The 18785-nt window shown below is 50.5% G+C and overlaps 1 protein-coding gene across 5 annotated transcripts in view; it reads left to right on the top strand.

Annotated features, from left to right (window-relative positions):
• The window catches only part of ETS1 (v-ets avian erythroblastosis virus E26 oncogene homolog 1), a 69776-nt gene extending 54685 nt beyond the window's left edge, over positions 1 to 15091 (top strand). For all 5 annotated transcript variants that reach the window (XM_040652038.1, XM_040652037.1, XM_015297969.4 and 2 more), the window contains 3 exons: positions 623 to 883; positions 9541 to 9659; positions 10478 to 15091. In XM_040652038.1, coding sequence (XP_040507972.1) covers positions 623 to 883; positions 9541 to 9659; positions 10478 to 10693 — 596 coding nt within the window. In that variant the 3' untranslated portion in view covers positions 10694 to 15091. The remainder of the gene's footprint in view (positions 1 to 622; positions 884 to 9540; positions 9660 to 10477) is intronic.
• The last annotated feature ends 3694 nt before the right edge of the window (positions 15092 to 18785 follow it).

The raw sequence follows: 18785 nt of genomic DNA, 5'->3' as shown, positions 1-18785 counted from the left end.
TCAGCCTTTTGCTCCCTTCCTCCATCAAATCGCTGCTGTTTGGGGATTTGGGGGTGGAAGTTGGCTGTAACATATGGCAATAAAAGGCTGCTGTATAGTTTTGTAGGAAACATGAAAAGCAAAGAAGCCGGGTGTCCAGTGCCCTAGAATAAGCCTGAGCAGTGCTTACATAGGACTGACAGTTATAATATGGGAATTACTGCAGAACCTTATCTTTCTGCAGCAAGTGGTCTTGGAGGGCCCACGTTTAGGCCCTGAATATCTGTCTGAAGTGGATTATTTCTCTGCCATTGCCTTTTGGAAACAGAGGACAGTTTTCAGTAGGCCCCAGGCATCTTTAATAGAGAGTCAGGGCTCTGTGTTTTTCTCCTAATTCTGCCTGCCTTGCTCTGCTGCCTGATCTCTAAGGCTCAGAGAGCCTGGCTCTTGAATTACAAAGGTGATGAAGATATCCTTGTTTCAGGGTTTGGATTGAAAATGTATGGTGAGGCGCACAGTCCATTAGCAGTGTTTGCCTGGCTGCTTTGTTGCAGGCACTCAAAGCATCCTTTTCATGACCACACTGACTGAGAGCATCCGTGTGTTGTCCAGGCACCTCTCACATTGCCTTCCTTCTTACCAGGTAAACTGGGTGGCCAGGACTCCTTTGAGAGCATAGAGAGCTACGACAGCTGTGACCGCCTGACACAGTCCTGGAGCAGCCAGTCCTCCTTCCAGAGCCTGCAGCGCGTCCCCTCCTACGATAGCTTTGACTCAGAGGACTACCCCGCCGCCCTGCCCAACCACAAGCCCAAGGGCACCTTCAAGGACTATGTTCGAGATCGGGCTGACATGAACAAGGACAAGCCTGTCATTCCTGCCGCTGCCCTCGCCGGCTACACAGGTAGGGTCACAGTCCCCAAAAAGCACCTCTGTGCTCAGCACTTCGTAGAGAGTCTCTGCATCAGGAGAGGGCAGAGCTTCCAGGGTCTCTGGGTTGCTCTGAGTGAGGGTTTATGGGGTCAGCCCAAGGCTGTATCCTTTGGGCATAGGCACTCCGACCCTCATGGAGGATGTAAGCACTGGGCACTTGTCTGCTGTTTACACTGGATGCCTCCCGTTGACTTTGGTAGGAGCTGGGGTCTGGTGTGCTTTGTTGAGAACGCAAAGAGAGCCCTGGTTTCCCCACTGCCACTTTCATGCAGTGCACTGGCCTCTTGCTTGTGGTTTCCCACCTCAGGCAGGACTGGCTGTGTTTCAGCTTTGCTATGCATGATGCACAATGATCTTATCCCCTTTCAGCGGGAAGGAAGGAACTTTGTTTTGCTTTTTGTGCTGGTGCGAGACAGGGATGGGATGCTGCCAAAGCAGATCCAAGCATTTTCCATTCCCTGCAATGAGAGATGAGAAGGTGATAGACCATGGGAACTCTGTTTTTTCACATGCTAGTCCCCCCTCAATCTGGCCACCTCCTTTCTTCACAAAGAGAAACATGGGATCAGGCTTTGAGCCAACGTCGAGGTAATCCTTTCCAGTCGTTCTGTGCTATGTCATTTCCCTGTAAGACAGGTACTATTTGCAGGGCAGCCTCCTGCCTGCTCTTCCCTTGGTTGACACTGATCCCTCCTCCCATCTGGTAGCAGCTATGGCCCAGAGGAGCCAAGCAGTGGAAATAGTTGTGCAGATAAAGATCATCAAAAGGTTCAGAGCAGATCCTGAGGTGTGACTGTCCCTGAAATCTCCTCCCACACACAGCTCGTCTTCAGGCTGATACTGAGTTTTTGGAGGGTAAATGCAGAGGGGAGGAGAGGTGGAGAGATAATTTTAGGAGCAATGTGTAAAAAAGGAAGTGGTTTGTTGCTATAGCTTTAGTTAGAAAGAAAGCTCAACTCGCCCTTGCTGAATGAGCCTGTTTTGAGCAGGTCTATGCAAAATAAAAGTGTGCTCTGCCATTCCTGAATGGCTTTTGCTGGGGGATGTGGTGGGGTGAGGCGTGAGTGGTAGGAGGGGCTCTGCCCCAGCTGCAGAACTTGGTGTTCCTAAGAAAACAGCCCAGGAGTGCTACTTGCACTTCTTTCTTCCTCCTTTCTTCTGATACCACCTTTCAGTGGGGCAGTGGAAATGTGTAGGGTGTCCATTGCCAGGGCAGGAGCATGGCTGCCGGGTCAGGACATTTCCATCCCCATTTGCTATTGCTCATGGAATCAGAGAGGCTGCACTCCCAGCTCCCTCTGCAGCGAGGAGCCAAAGCTGGGGCCGGACCGGTGCTTGGCCAAGGAGCATTAGTACCCCAAAGTGTGTCCTTGGGCTCTTGCCACAGGGAAAGTGAGGCTTTGGTTTATGCAGTGCCAGAGCACACTTCCAAATGCTATTCTCTGCATAACTTTTTCCGTTGCCTCATTTCAAAGCCCACTTTGAGCTGGGAAGATAATCCCTTGGCCCAAGTGCTCTGACATGATCAATAAGTTTTTTTTTCATAGCTTTACTTGAAAAACTTTAAACAGAAAGGAAAATTAGAGGTTTCCAGGAGCACCGACCACTTGGACATCCTTTGGTCAGAGAGCTGCTTTCTCCAGAGGCTGCTGAGCAGTGATTCAGAGCTTAAACTGCCCCTGCCTGCATTTACCGTGGGGAAGGATCTTTGGCCTGACGCGCTTTGCAGACGTGTGACTCTAGGGATGTCCTCCATCCCTTTTTAATGTCTACTGGCTTGTCAGCACCTCATATTTCCTGTGTAGAGGGAGCCTAGCATGGGTGCAAGGCGAAGCCAGGTTGCTGTGAAAGCAGGTCACAGTGAGAGCAAGTGAGAACATGTTGCATGATGAACTGCAGGAGAACTTGGCCCTCTCAAAACTGTTCTGTAGTAGCTTATTTCTGGAAAAAAATAAAAAAAACCAAGGCTGGCCATGGAGAAGCGCAGGAGCTCTCATTGGCCAGCTGAGCGGGGACGGTGGGGACTCTCAGAAGTCCTGGCTTCTTGTTTTTGCTTTGCTTTACTTTACTTTTACTTTACTCAGGGGAGGAAGTACTATCTGGTGGCTAGAGCTGAGGAACTCGAAGTCTGGGCTCTCTACAGCTCTGCTGCGGAGGTGGAGCCTCCAAAGGAGCAGAGCGGGGGACTGCCAGCTCACGGTCCCACAGCTTTCCATCTCTCACCCAGAGCACAACTGGAGCACATGCCAACACCAGCACCCTGTCACCAGCCAGGGCAGTGCTCAGCAGACGTGCCATGGTGCCTTGGCATGGAATACCACATCCACCACCTCTGGGGCTCTCTGTGTTAGGAACCTGCCAATATTACTTGGCTCTGTCAGCATGGGCCTGTTTTGCTGGTGGCCCTGGGAGGTGGCACAGCCTTATCGCAGCCGCAGCAATCTCTGATGGTATCTGCCCCGGGAGGCGCGTGCTTCGCTGAGAAGGTGCATTTTGACGGAAGCGCCATTTGCGTTTGATGTGTTCCTCACCCAGCTCACAAGCAGCTTTTCAGAGCTGCGTTATCTGCCCCCACATCTTGACCTAATTTAACAAGTTGCCATGGTTGCTCAGATAGAAATTGATGCAATTTTCTTATCTTTTTTGAAGGAGAAATGTAACTGCTCCGGAGTTGGTGAACTTCAGTTTCCAAAGCTGCGGGGAGGGATGTCCAGGGACACCTTTTTTGGGGTCAGGCTCTCTGGAGTTTGGCCAACTCAAGCCTTACTATAAACCAGGTTTTATTCTCTTTTGAAATGACCTAGGAAATGAAGACAGAATGCACACCTTAAAACTGGGCAAGCTTCAGGATGTATCTGCTCTGCAGACAGATGTGTGAGATCTCACATTGAGTTAACTGAGTGAGCATTGAGCTCTGCAGCACAGTGTTTGGTGTGGGTGAGTGCTTCGTGCTGGCTGTATGAGCTCTCTATCCTGAGTCCAGCTGTGCCAAATGGAGCTCTATGCCATCTGCAGGTCTGCATTGCTGGATCCCACGAGATGCCAGCCTCTGTGGGTACCACAGCAACCTGCATCCTTCCTGAGAGCCACGTGGATGAGTACCACTGGGCTGTAGCACAGCAGCGTGCTGCCTGTGTTGTGGGTCTGACCACACTGGTCTTCAGCCTTTCTGCCCTATATTTATTTTCCACTGCTCTGACCTACTTGTGCTGCTGACCTCCCGCTGGTGCAAGTCCAGCAAAGGTTCAGACATTCTACCCCTTGCTGCTCCAGGCTGAGTTGCTTTCAGCTTTTCTTGAGCACCCCAAAGCACCTGTGTGAGTTCATAGCCAAGCTGTGGTGTCTGCTTTGTGGCACACAGGGCCTCAGCACCATCTGAGCGAGCCGGGGCTTTCCGTCTCATGGCGTTGCCTGCAGCACTGAGTTGAGATGCACTGAGCTGCTGCTCCTGAGAGCTGAACCAGCAGAGCACAGTGATTCCCCTTGGGCCTGTTGGGGGAGGGAGGAGAGAGGGATGAGCAGGGTGAGGTGACTGCAAAACACACCCCGATGCCTTGGCTGCAAGGCCAGGATTGCTTTTGTAAGTTGCCCTTTCTTATGGGGCAGGTTAGGAAGTTGCTGAAGTCTTTACAGGCAATCTCAGTGCCGAAGGAGTTAATGCCCTTGCCCCAGCTAGTATCACACATACCCTGACTGTCTCTGACTGTCTCTCTTAGCGACAGATTGATGCTATCTTCATTATCACTCTGCCCTTAGAGAAGACAGAAGCAGTGCAGGGATGAGATGCTATCTCCTGAGCACCCAGCACTGCTTCTGTACAGCTAACGGTTGTGCCCTGGATCCAGCCCTGAGCTTTGCTATCAGCATTCATGGCACTGTGTTGATAATGGCCCAAATGTGCCCCGTGAACCCATCCACCCCATCCAGACCATCTGTGGTGCAGATGAAGCCATGCCTTTGACAGCCTCCGTTTCTGTGCGATACTTATCAGTGAGACAGAAGTGAAAGCATACAGCTGCTGTTTTGCAAGAAAGTCAAGTTGATGCCAAAGAAAGTGGGTGTCTTTCAAGAGAGTTTGTGTGCTGCTTCTTCCCTTCTTCTTACTATGCTGCTGGCCTTCAGCTTCCAGCCTGTGAGTTCCCAGATTTGGACATCCAAAACCCACCAGCGTGACCCTAATGTACTCCAGAAATGTAGGTGTCTGTCCTTGGCATCCAGATCCCGTGCAGTTGCTTTTCTAGAAACATCAGCATCCTTCCTTCCTGCATCTAGCTTGTGTGAGCATTCGTAGCTGCTGGTATCTTGGTTTAGGGGAGTTTGGAGATGCAGCATGAGATGCAGCGGGAAATGGTGCTTGCTCGCTCACTTTGAGTGCCATGCTTTGCCTGCCCTTGTGGGGGTGACTTCATGTCCCTAGCAGCATCCCCTCCTGTGCAGGGGCTCAGCAGCATCGTTTTGCAGGGTGGGGATCTGCAGGGTGGGCTGTGGGGCTGCTTCAGTGCTCCTGCCCCACCTGCCAGACATGTGCAAATGACAGTGAAATCAGCCCCACGCTACGCTGCCCGAGCGTGACAGCAGCTCTGCTCTGCCCAGCAGCCTGGAGGGGATGGCAGAGCAGCAGCAGAGGGGCTGCTCTGCAAGCAACACAAAAAGCACATGGCAAGAAGTAGCTTTCTGGGTCTTTCCCCACTTTGGTCACTTTTTGGACATGCTTCCATCTGCACTTCAGTGTCCTGCTGCCTGCACAAAACAGGCCCTTGGTGATGGTGTGGCTGTACCTTGGTAAAGGATGTGGGGGAGGCAAGGCATGCAGCGATGGTCCCACGATCCCAACACAGCAATGGGATTTTTGGACTCCAGCGCCTGCAATGCCATTTGATGGGGTTTGCGTAGGGTGGGCACATCACCAAGGTGAGGGCTGTTTTGGAGACGTTGCTATGTCCAATTGTTTTGTTTGGTGTGAACCACAAACCACAGAGTGAACAGTATAGGTGCCCCCCTTTTTTTTTTCTTTCCTTTTTTTTTGAAGCTCTTTTTTCATTTTGTTTTTCTTCTTTCAAACAGAGGCCGTTGAGAGGGGTGGGGGTGTGAAACAAGCTCGAGAGGCAGTGAGAGTGCCACACTGAGGGCTGGGCGTTGCCATGCAGTGTCTGCACAGGTGGTGGGATACTGCTGGCATCACCACACTGGTGGCAGTGCTCAGGAATGTTGAAGGAATGTTGGAGACTGGGCACTTTGGTAATAACCCATCTCCGGAGCCACAGGGTAGGAATTCAGTAGGGGATCTCCAGTCCTACCCAAAACACACAGAGCAGGGTTGGGGATCTCCAGCCCTATCCCAGGCAGGGTGGTGTAAGGATGGTATGACACCAAATCCAGTGCCCTGGTGTGACACCATTCAGCCAGAGTAGAGGCCTGCTGCCATCTGGCACAAGAAACACATTTTCCCTCTGACCATGGAGGATTCCTGCACAGTGACAGGCCCCAGCAGCCCAGCTGAGCCACCCTCTTCAGTGCCACCGAGGGCAGACAGGGTCCCCATTGTGGCCAACAGGGTAGTGAGCCCCCCGGGTGGGTTCTATTCTGCACAGCCCCTGTGGATGCTGGAGGTTGCAGAGGGGTGGGTGTTTTGGTGTGAGAAGTCCCTGGGAGCATGCAGTGGGACCAGCACCATAAAGGGGAGCTTGTGTCCTTGCACCCCACACTTGGGGCTGCAGGGGTACTCCAGTCGTCCAGAGCAATCCGGACCAGATGTCTCAGTGGGTATTTCTTGTAGTGGAGGGGGATGAGAGGAAGGCAATGAGGGGCAGGGCACAGAGACAAGCCCAGCAGCATCACACTCACCACAGTAGTAGTGAAGATGCGTTCTGGGTGGGTGGACATCTCTGTGCAAGCTGAAGGTCACAGGGAAACCTTTTAGCTCCTTGCATTTCTGCAGAGCATGCAAAAGGAACTCATTTCAGCTCTGATTACAGCTGTTTCGTCCAAGTAGATCATACACAGGCCTCTTCAGCACCTGTGCCCTGATTGTTCTCTCTTCTGCCCTGGTTCCTGTGGTCTCCCCCATGCTGTTTGGGCCCTGCAGGCTCACACACGTGCTGGGTTTGATTCCTGCCATGTGCAGTGCCTGCCTTGCTGACATCTCACCATCGTGCCCCATCTGCAGGGCCTCTGCTCCTTCCCCTCCAGCAGGGTGTGTTTATAGGAGCTGAGACATGCCTGTGAGCTGTGTGGTAAACACATTCTTGACATAATTGCTTGTCCAACAACAGAGGAATTTGGGGTTTTACGTGAGTCCCGCAGGCAGCTAGGAATAGACCTTGGGAATCCCTCTTGCAAGGCACGAGTTGCTGGATGACACCACTTCCTTCAAAATCCCAAAATACCCATCTGAGCAGCTCCCAGTGCTGCAGCAAGGAGCCTACCTCGTTTGCTGCAAGTGGGTGATAAATTGCTGGGTTTCCCAGCACCACCCTGTGCCAGCTGGCAGCTGAGTGGCAAGCATGGAATGTGAGCTGTGCTGGCCCCTGGCTCAGGCATGGTGACACTTTTTGCATCACGTCCCCAACACCTTGAAAGCCACACAGGGATATTTAGAGGGTAGTCACCTAGAGCCTAGTGTCCAAGCAATAGGTTTCCATGTGTTTTATTCTGGAGAAGGAGTGAGAGAAAGTTCTTATTCTTTCATTCTGTCTTTCATTCTGTCATTTCATCCTGTCTATTCACCTAGACAGGATGGTGAACCTGGCTGTGCTGCAATCTTGTGTCCTAGCACTGTTGGTCTGGTTTGGGCACCGGGTGCTCTCTTATGTGCGTAAGACATTGGCATAAAGTCAGATGGGACTAAAGAATTGGTCCCTGCCCATACTCACTTGTCCTGCCCCGTGCAGCCTAGAGCACCCACTTGCGCAGTGATTCCCCTGTGCATAAAGCCTGGTGCTATAAATAGGCCATGACCTCGAGATGTGGGGCTCTTTTGGGCCAGGCTTTGGCTCTTCTCTTTCAGATGAGAGGTGAAGGCGTGATCTGAATTTCCTCCCTTACTTTTTTGCTGCGGGTAATGCAGAGCAGCTCTGACTCCATCCCTCCCGGAGGTCTTGGTGTCTTGGCAAGCTCCTACCGAGGACACGAGGCTGCAGCATCTCCTGCCAAGTGTCTTCTCATTTATGTTTGCGGCGATGCAGTGAGCCCTCTGCTTTGCCCTGGGCTGGGTAGGAGCAGCAGAGATGAGATGCTCCTGTGCCGCATGGTTTGGGAGGAGATCCCACAAACCTGGAGAAGTTCCTTGGGATTTCTCTCTGGTTCCCCTTTGGGGAGGGCTGGATGGGGCTCAGTGATTCCCCAGTCCCAGCACTCCTGTCCCAGAGCCAGCTCTGTCATTTCCTGCTCGCCAGCAGCCTGTCTGCTTTGAGTCATTTGAAACGTTGTGGAATAGGGGGAACACCCCTCTCTTCCCTCCGTGCGTTATCCCACAGCCACAGCTCTGACAGCCTCCATTGTCATTCATGGAAACAGGCTGCACTCCATCTCTTTATTCTGAGGAAATAACTTTTTTTTTCCCTGCTTGAAGCTTGTGCTCACTGCTGTCAGCGCCGGGTTTGCCCCGTCCTGCCTGCCATCCTCATCCAGACTGCAAAGTTTTTCAGGGGTGATAAATCATTTCCTCTAACCTCTGGCTCTGTTTATTATTATTATTGTCGTTATTAGTGCTGAGATTTTCTAAGCTCCATTTACAACATGTCAAAATCTCTCCAAGAGCTACGCACAGTGTTTTGGGTGCGGCCACATTTAAAGTTGCTCATCAAAGAGTTTTGGCTTGAGGGCTTCTCCTCTACCTTTGATTGGAACACAACTGCAAAGAAGAGATAATTCTTACATCACTCCACACACACCATGAATCCAGCCAAAACCAGGCTGCGAAGCCGCAGTCTCAATGTGGTGCACCAGCTACTGCTCATTAGGTGTGTTGAGCTCAGCACCACGAGACAAATTGCTGTTGGCCAAAATTAACACCTACACCAAATTGAGAGACGTGGAGATAGAAAGAGAGGCTGAACATCCACAGTGAGGGATGCTCTTGCCTCTCCAGCTGCTCTGGTGGAAGCGGAGCTCTGCCAAACCCGCCAGCCCCTGCCCATCTCTGCAAGCCTGCAGCAACATGCTCTGGAGAGAGGCCAAATAATTTTCATACCTGGGTCCCCTTTATCTCCATAAACAGCCACGGAGCAAAGAGTCAAAGTCGGGAAGCAGGAGTCTGCTGGAGTTCACGCAATGGCCAGGAGCTTTTTGGCACACAGGGGATGGTGATGCTCTCGTGCCAAGGCAGCACTGCTCACTGTTTGGGTGCCAGAAAAATAATCCTATTTATGTAACTCGGAGTGAAGCATTCCAGTGTGCAGATATTGAGCTCTGTCTGCAAATGGGAAGCTCTTTTACCTGCAGGATTTAACTCTCAGATTGTCTGAGGTCTTACCCTGCAGCCACTGATGCTTTTCTTTTTTTATTGGCAGAAGGTTTTATTTTTTTGTGGTGAGCACCATTTGCATGTGAATCCCTCCACCCCGGGCTGGGATAGAAGGGGCTGTGATTTGCTGGCACTGATGTCTCGTGTTTCCTTTGTCTTTCCAGGCAGTGGACCCATCCAACTGTGGCAATTCCTGCTGGAGCTGCTCACTGACAAGTCCTGTCAGTCCTTCATCAGCTGGACGGGTGATGGCTGGGAGTTCAAGCTTTCCGATCCAGATGAGGTAGAGTGCCAGAGCCCAAATGCTGCTGAGATATTTAAGATAACTCTCATTTCATTCCTTCATAGAATTGCAGAATCACTAAGGTTGGGAAAGACCTCTCTGATCCCCAGTCCAAACCCAACCCACCCCACTGTGCCCACTGACCATGTCACCAAGTGCCGCATCCCCATGGTTCTGGTGTACCCCCAGGGACAGTTACCCCCCCCCACTCCCTGGGCAGCTGTGCAGTGCAGCATCACTCTTTTGGAGAAGAAATTGTTCCTAATATCCAACCTGAACCTCCCCTGGTGCAACTTAAAGCTGTTCATGATTGAGGTTGGGGCAGGCCTGTTGTTCTGCTCTTCTGTAGGGAAACACAGTGAATTAGAGCCCAGCTAAAGACTTTTTAAAGTTGGGCTGAAGTTGTGTAGGAAGCAATAACTTATGCTCAGAGTTAGTGGAAAGCTGAAACACTGTAGAGAAAGGCACAGTGACAGATGCGAGCAGATGAGAGTTGGGGCTTCCCACTGATCATCACAGAACCATAGAATCATTAAGGTTGGAAAAGACAACTGAGATCATGTAGTCCAACCGTTGATCCATCACCACCATGATCATTAAACCGTGTCCCATTCTGGAGAGAGTATGGGACATCCATTACCTTCCCTGACTTGTGTGTCCTCATGGAGTCCTCCTCAGTGCTCTGCTGTTGAACAGATTGGTTTTCCAAAGCTTTAATGGTTTTGATGTGTCCAAGGGCTGCCCAGTCAAGCCAGAAGGACTTCTTCTCTCATCCCCATGATGTCTATCCCCTCTGATTCTCCCCACCCCTCTCCTAGGTGGCCAGGCGGTGGGGCAAGAGGAAAAACAAGCCCAAGATGAACTATGAGAAGCTGAGCCGTGGTCTGCGTTACTATTACGACAAGAACATCATCCACAAGACGGCCGGCAAGCGCTACGTCTACCGCTTCGTCTGCGACCTGCAGAGCCTGCTGGGCTACACACCAGAGGAGCTGCACGCCATGCTGGACGTCAAGCCAGATGCTGATGAGTGAATTCTGAAGAGCTTATGGGACTTCATCTTTTTTTTTTTTTTTTTTTTTGCTTTTTTTTTCGTTATTTTTTTGTTAGAGAGCAACTCAGATTTGATGCTTTGAGGATGTTGGGAGAGAGGGTTGAGGGCGAGTCAAACTTCTGGTTGGAATAACCTCCAGAGTTTGGTTCAGAGAAGGATGAGCCTTTGTTTGCTGAGAGCTCCAGGACAGGCTTCTTTGGGTGAGATTCTGAGTTTTAAGAAAGCCAGAAAAATGTAGCTCACTTTAAAAAGAAAAAAGAAAAAAAAAAAGAAAAAAGCAAACAGGAAAACCTCCCCGTCCCTCGCTGGCTAGGAAAAATATTAACAAACGGATCCCTTTGGTTATTGTGCTGTTGGCACAACAAACTGACAGTTCAGGAAATGACAGGATTCCTAAGGATCTGAGGGCTTCAAACTTGCTTCTTTTTGGGGGGGTTGGGGGGGGGGGGGGGGAACAAAAGTGGGTGAAACTTCCTGCTTTGGGGAGGGGCAATATAAGATAAAAACCAAGAACTGTTGTTCTTGTTGCATCGCCTTTCTGTCGGTTGTCTTCTTTTATACAAAGGACAGATTTTTTTTCTAGGAGGGATCACAACTCTTTTTTTTAAAAAAAGAACAAAAAAAAATTGTTAAAGTTTTATTTTATTAAATTTTGTGCCAGTATTTTTTTTTTTAAATAGTCTTAAGCTCTAAGATGGTCTCAGTATTGCAATATTGTGTGTGTTTGTTTCTGTTATGCCAGCAGAGTTTTATCACGGTGAGGAAAAAGAGAAAATGGTTTCTGTAGACCCCACAGGAGAAGGGCAGCACTGCAGTTGGTGCTCTCCAAGTGGGATGTGATGGAGCCCCGGCTCTGACCCAGCTCTGCTGCTGCCAGCCATGGGTCTCCACTCCCACCTGCAGCCCTCGTGCTCTGCTCTGTCGTGTGCTGCTAAAGCCGGGTGAGATTTTCAACAGCGCTTTTTTGTCATTGCTGTTCAAAATAGGTCTCTCTCTTCCATCTGCTCCTTGTGCACGCAGTGAGTTTCCAAAGCATACCGAGTTTTTTGCAGTGAAAATGGCTTTTGTGTTTTCCCAGTGGAGTTTTTGCTCCAGGCTGGATGTGTCTCTGGGCAGCCTGGTCTGGTGGTTGGCGGCCCTGCACATAGCAGGGGGTTGAAACGAGATGATCATTGTGGTCCTTTTCAACCCAGGCCATTCTATGATTCTGTGAGGAACACTTCAGTGCTTTCAGGAACTTTCTCATTTTTTTGAGGGGACAGGGAAGAAAGTCCCGTATTTCAACTGCGGTAAATGAAAACTGTAGAAGTTGGTGAGGGGAAAAAATCAGGAAAACATTGAAAAACCAAAAGGAAATGTTTCTTCCTTCCTGTTTTGAGCAGCTCCGTCTTTATTACTGTATGTCTTAACCAGCCTGGGCACGAGCAGAAAGGAAATTGGCCTTTGCAAATGGGATCTTCACTGCCCTTTGTGAGCCTGATCCACAAACCGTGTCAGGGTGTGATTAACATGAAGCACATGACTGTTGGTGGTGGGGTGGGTGACACATCTCGTGCTTGCCCGAATGCAGCAGAGCAGCAGAATCAGTTCTGGGGGGCTGCTCCCGTGTGTTGGAGCTTTTCTACTTCATTTATCTGCAGAGGAGTGAGTCCCACTCTGCTGGGCAAAGACCCCACAGGGCTGGGCTCAGTGTGGCAGAGAGGACTCAGTGGTAGAAATTGACATTCCTGGAGGTGACCCCAGGGCAGAACCCATGCAGGTCTGGCAGTGGGATTGGGGTGTTTGCCTCAGAGAGCTGTTGGACATTTTATTTTTAAAGACAGTATTATGCATTTGAACCAAAAGTAGCTTTTTTGTGTGTGTTATTTGTCCATCTGAGTGTTTTGTGCAGCTGCATCCATCCAGAGGCACTGCCAGGGGGAAGAGGAAGGTGGCTTTCAGGAGAGCTGCTGGAGGGGGTGCAGATGGAGGTGTAGGTAAGGGAGGAGATTGGGTATGCTCACAGTGTTGGGGCTGCACATTGTCCCACTGAGCATGTGCAAAAAGTAGTGAGACAGATGGAAAGGAAGGAGAATAGGATGGAAGGACAGTGAAAGGTGCATGCACCAAAGGAGGGATGGCTCACCTCTTCACTAACTGCCTGCTGGGAGGTGAAAGACAGCTGGGCTCCTTGGGCAGGTGGGGAAAGCAGCTCTGAGATGGAGGGAAGGGAAGACAATGTGTGTACTGGGGAGCTGCAGTGAGGCACCACAGCTTTACCCAGCAGGGACTGGCTCACCAAGGGGCAGAGCCAAGGGATGCTTGCAGCTGCTGGATGAAGGGGCAAGGCACAATGGCACAGAAACAGGTGGCAGGGGATAGTGAAAGGGCACCCCGAAAGGACATGGCAGCTCATTAGGGTTTTAGCACTCAGTGATTTTCTTAGGCTTTCAGGGTTGCTCTCTTGCATGCAACTGCAAGGCGTGCTTTGCTAACAGAATCCCTTCCAGCCCCCACGTGCTGTCATGTGGCTGAGCACCCATCTCCTGCCTGTGGCATCACACCGTGCCCTAGGAAATGCCTCCTGCTTGGCCCTGCTGCAGCTGAAGTGCCTTTTTCAAGCAGAAAACAGGGATAACATTTCACTCTGATGGAAGGAGTCAGAGTTTTGGGTACTGACTCCATCATTCCACCAGGCCAAATCCCTCATCTCCCACTTTGCTGTTTTCTTCAACTCTTTATTCCCATTCTAGAGACCATCCCAGAGAGGGCTGTGTGCTGTTTATACACTGGAAATGTGTGGATTTGTTTTTGTTTCTTTTTCTTTTTACTCCCACTTTTGTAATTGTGCATTGACTTTTGGAGAAGGAGGTGTGACCTCCTGTTCTTCGAGGCCACGAAAGTTGGGTGAACTCACACACATGCTGAACCAACAGGATGGGTTTGAGAGGAATCTGCCAGGGATGGGACTTGCTCCTCTGCTGGCTGCTCTGCGTAACAGTGAGCTCCAGCCTTGGCCGATACAGGTGGCACTTGGGAATTGGATGGGTTTGTCTTGTTCTGGAATATCTCCAGTGATTTGGAGTGTTTTCTTTGTCCTGCTCCTGATCTGCTGTTTTTGGTGTCTGACCCCAGTGGGGCACATCCCCTTCACCTGCTGTGTCCCTTTTGTCCCCTTTGTCCCCCAGCCCAGGGAGTGCAGCTCTCTACACTGCGGTGACCTTCCATTCCCAATGGCTTTTTAAGGTGCATTTCCCAAAGAATGGGTAATTTTAAAGATCAGGGGAAAGGGGCCCAGTAAGAGGTATAGAATGCTGGAAAAAAAGCAAACAGATCTGCCTAGATCTGTCCTCCATCTCTGTGTGTGATGACTATAACCCGTGCAGAGCCGGGTGCGTGCAACTGCAGATCCATTTATTTACGCACAACGACCGGCCATCACCAGGCATGGCCACTCAGAATAGGGTCATTTTGGAGAAGTGATAGAATCATTAAGGTCAAAAAAGCCCACGAGGTCACCTTGTCCAACTCCAACCCATCCCCACCGCGCCCACCGAACCAGAAGATATCACACAGTTTAACCTCTTCCCCTATTCCCAAACCAACACCTGATCCACAAAGCAATCCCGCTAAGCACCGAGCAATGCAGAGGCTGCAGGAAGCATCCCCACTTTCTGCCTCGTTGCCTTCTGGAGGGCTTTTCTGCTGAGCTTTGGGGCCCAGCTTCCATGTTGCTGTGAGCATCACAAGCGTTGGGTTCCTCACTGTGCTCTGCTCTCTGGTGGGGTCTATCCAACATCCGTGAGCTGTTGTCTACATTCCAAAGAGGTCTAAATAAATGATAAATCTATGTATACGTATATGTTATAATGGAATATCTCCAGGAATTAACTGCCTCAGTACAAAAAAAAAAAGAAAAAAGTCTTTGTTGTTGTTGTTACGTTTTGTTTTTACAGATGGGAATTTTTTTTTAAGCTGATAAAGATAGAAGAAGAGAAAAAAAAAAAAGAGAGATTGTTATATTGTGCTGTTCGACTATTTTCCAACGTGTATTTTCATATAATTTATATTTTTTAAAAGTGGGGAAAAAAAAGAAAAAAAACTTTAAAAGCGAGATTAAAAAAAAAAAACCAAGGAAAAAGCAGGTGCTTTTTAAAACCAGAGCTGAGGTAGCGTAGAGATGTAGCGGTGTGTGTGTGTGTCCGTGTGTTGTGGTGGTGTTTTTTTAAAGGATACAAAAAATGCCCCTCCTACATTGAATACTTAAAGAAGGAAGGGGCTGGTTTTGTTTTAATTGCTGATGCTGGCACATCATTTTGCTGGAGAGTTTTTTATATACTGTAGCCTTATTTCATATTGTATTTTAAACCATGTGAAATTAAAAGAAGAATAATTCATAGCGCTCAGTCCCTGTGTGCTGCTTTGTGAGTTGGCTCTTTGCCTTCGCTTTTCAAGTCCGGGTGACAGTGGGAGCAGTGCAAAAGCTCAGGAATGACAGACATTCCCTCCTGCTGTAGCATGGGACACGTGGGGTTGGCCTTCCCTCTCCTCGCTGATGCTCAGCATTGTTGGCCAATGGGCAAATTTGTCATTTCAACACATCCTCACATCCCGAATCACCACTAAATCTTGACAAATTGTGCATTTATTCACGTGATGGTTTTTTTTTTTTTCTCAGCAAGATTTTGCTGTGGGTTCTGGATCAGGATCTCATCGCCCTCAGGAAAGCGGTGCTGTGGGTAAGGGGACAGCCATGGTGGGGAGGGCTGGAGATGCTCATTAACAGGGCTGGGGAACTGGAGGGGTTTTTCACACCAGGAGATGCTGCTTATCCAGAGGGCTGAGATCATGTGATGGGGAAGTCCCCAAAGACAGTACTGTGGCACCGGTTCATCAGAGTGGATTGATCAGACACTGCATCCACAAATGCAGGCATCAGATGGGTTGAGCACCAAGAAGAGCAGACAAGTCATCGGTGTACATTGCATCAGGATGCAAGCGACGAATCCAGGAGGAGGAATATTTATAACAGCTCCATTTATAGCAACGCTTGGCTTGCAGGCGTGCAGGAAGCAAGAAGTTTGGGGAAGGGCTGAAGGAAGGCTGAAGGATGGATGGGTGAGCACTGCCACTCACCAACACAGCAAGCTTGTCCCCCCTATGGTGTGCACAGCCTGGGGAGCACACTTCAGTGCTTGCACTATAAATACCCACTGGTGGCTGCTGGGGAAGCCCCCGCGCACCTGGGCTGCTCACTATGGAAATTGCAGAGAGCAGTGAATGTCCCCGGCCCCCCCAGCAGCACCGGGGCTGGCAGATGGAGCAACTCTTCATCAGCTCTCAGACGCAGGGTTTGGTTGGAGCTGCATCCAACAGCACTGCGGATAGGTGGGATGGAGGCAGCTTCACACACTCGAAAGCAGACACAAAGCACTGAGAATGGTGCTCGAAATAGAAGCCAGAGAGCAAAGCGGCCTGGTTTGGGTCATTGTCTTGAAATGAAACATCTGAATGGGCGCTTGAGGGAAAGAAGAGAGATTGAAAGAGGAACTGAAATTAGCGAGGACTGAACAAAGGGAAGGGCTCTCTAGAAATCTCTGAGCTAGGAAAAGAGAGATGTAAGGAGGTGATGCAAGGGGAGAATATAGAGAATGCCATGGAGAGGGATAGGAGCAAGGACAGAACTGGAGCCTGGAAGCAGCGCTGCAATGCTCAGCCGAGCCCTGAAGTGCCCGCTGGGGACATCAAGGGACATACACAGAATAATGGGGGATTTAGGGCCAGTTCACAGCATTTGGGCCCCAGTCCTCCTCCTGCCCAAGCACTGCTGCAGGTGGTGCTGGGGGTGCCAGGGCCGCCCCTGCAGTCAGCACTTTCCACTGTTTGCTTTCCGCGCCCGGCTCCCTCCCACTGCGCCGAGGCCTCTGAACGCCGTCCAAAAGCAACTTTCCGGCTCCTCTGGCGGCCTTTCCCCACGCTGCCATTCCCTGGCCCTGCATGAAAGCCAGCCCCACAATGAGCCATTGTGCCGGGGGGGAGGCAGCAGCTGGGGGGGCTTCACACCCACCAGCACCAAACACCTTCCTGGGGGATGTTCTGCACCGGGGATGCTCCTCAGATTCTGCATCTATGTCGTGGGGATGCTTGCTGAGCTCACAGCATCCTTTTGGGGATGGGGGAGGAGCAGGGTATTCACCGGTGTGCCCATGGCCATGCTGACTTGGATTTATTGCATGGCATGATGCTGGGATGCCCTAATCCACCCCATGCTTGAATCACCCCCAGTGGGAGCAGGCACTCCCAGCACAGCCCTGTGCTGTTCCTCAGCCACTGTCCCATTCCCTTCTTTCCATCTCCTCTTTCACCCCTCCTGGCATCCCAATGGCGCCGCAGCTCCAGCCCCATCATGGGAATGCTGCCAAGTATTTCCATTTTCCATCCCTGGCATTTACCAGCTGGAAAGTACCTGGTGCTGCCAGCAGCGTGCAGACCACCGGCAGTCCCAGGACCACGAGCACAAACCCAAGCAGCCCCAGAAGTGCTGTGGAGCTGGGAGTGGGCTCCTTTGGGGATCAGTATCACTTCAGAGTAGGCATGCCAAGAAATGCAGAGAAATATAAAAATCCCTTCGATGAGCAATGTTTCTTTTATTTTTTTTTTTCTTTGGGGTTTCTATGTTTTTCTCCATCCCAGCTGCTCTTGCAAGAATCTCTGTGCAGGTGCTGGCATCACCCACCCTGCTGAGCTTTGCTAAGTGTGCTGCAGGTCTCAGAGGGCAGGAGGGGCTTTTTGCCTTCCCTTCACCATCAGAAACCCCATTCCCAGAGCCTGGTGCAGGTGATGTGTGTATATATTTTTTGCTATTCCCACATTTATGGTCATGGTGGCGTTTGTGTGAGGTCCGACTGCTTTCATGTCATATCCAATCCCCACTGACGAAAGGAGGCACTGAGTGCCAGCAAAGAGGAGAGGAGAAAGGCAGATGGGATGCAACATAAATCCAGAAAGGAATGTGAGGGGCTGCTACACCACTTTGGGGCTTTTTTTCTTTCTTTCTTTTTTTTTTTTTTTTTTTTGTGGCTTTTTGGGCTTTTTTTCAGCTGAAGCCTATGCTGGGCTGCAAACTTATCTTGGTGCCAACAGGACATTCATAGACTCCAGTACTGCAGCATTGCGGCACGAACAAGAGACATTTTGCACCTTTTCCCTCCTGCGCTCTGTGGGCTGCACAAAATGAGCACCGAGCTGCCCCTGCCCACTCACCCAGAGCAGCAGCAGCAGCCACGCAATGTGAGGCTGGAGCAACGCAGCTGCCATTGCAGTTGGTGGTGATTCATCAGGAACCTCAGGACCGGTGGGGCTGTGCCAGCTGCCTGATCACCCACAAAAAGGAACAAAAAAAAAACCCAAAGCAACTCAACAAGAAGCCATTCGTGAGCCTTCTCCAGGGGCCTGGAGGGATAGGGAAGAGTCACCCGGTGAGCACTGCGTGTTGGCAGCGAGCGATGTGATTCCATAGGAGCATTCCTGGCTGCAGCCTGGGGATCTGTGCAGTCCTTCTCTGTTAAAATTAGCAACAAGGAATGTGCAATTCCTACCGGGATAGCTTATGGAAACGATAAACAGAAACAGGACAAATAAAGTTTTATGGCTGGATTTAGAAATCTCTGCAGCTGGAGGACTTGGTTCCCCCACTGTCAGCAATGGGCTTTGGAGGACAGGGGAAAAAGCAGAGAGTGGGCTGCTTCCAGAAGTTGCACATTTTAGCTAAATTAGTTTAATAAACAATTTGCTTTATGATTCAAACTCGCTCAACCACACAGACAAAACTGATACAAATCAGTCGTAAGCTGGTATGCACGCGCCGGATGGGTTTGCATGGGTCTGCAAGCCAGAGCTCGCTCCTCGTGTGCACGCATGGACATGGCCCTCAGCAGATAAGGGCTGGATGGGATCAGTAGGGTGGGTAGGAGAAAGATCTGATACATTTAGCCCCAAATATTGTCCTGATGGTGACCAGCAAGAGATGGAACAGAAGGAGCAGCAGCACAGGGTGGGTGATTACTCTCCAGCCCTGTGCTGCTAAGGACCCA

Source organism: Gallus gallus, chromosome 24 (genome assembly GCF_016699485.2).
Source record: "Gallus gallus isolate bGalGal1 chromosome 24, bGalGal1.mat.broiler.GRCg7b, whole genome shotgun sequence".
Classification (NCBI taxonomy): Eukaryota; Metazoa; Chordata; class Aves; order Galliformes; family Phasianidae; genus Gallus; species Gallus gallus.
The sequence above is the reverse complement of the archived record's forward strand: the minus strand, read 5'-3'. Positions and strand labels throughout refer to the sequence as shown.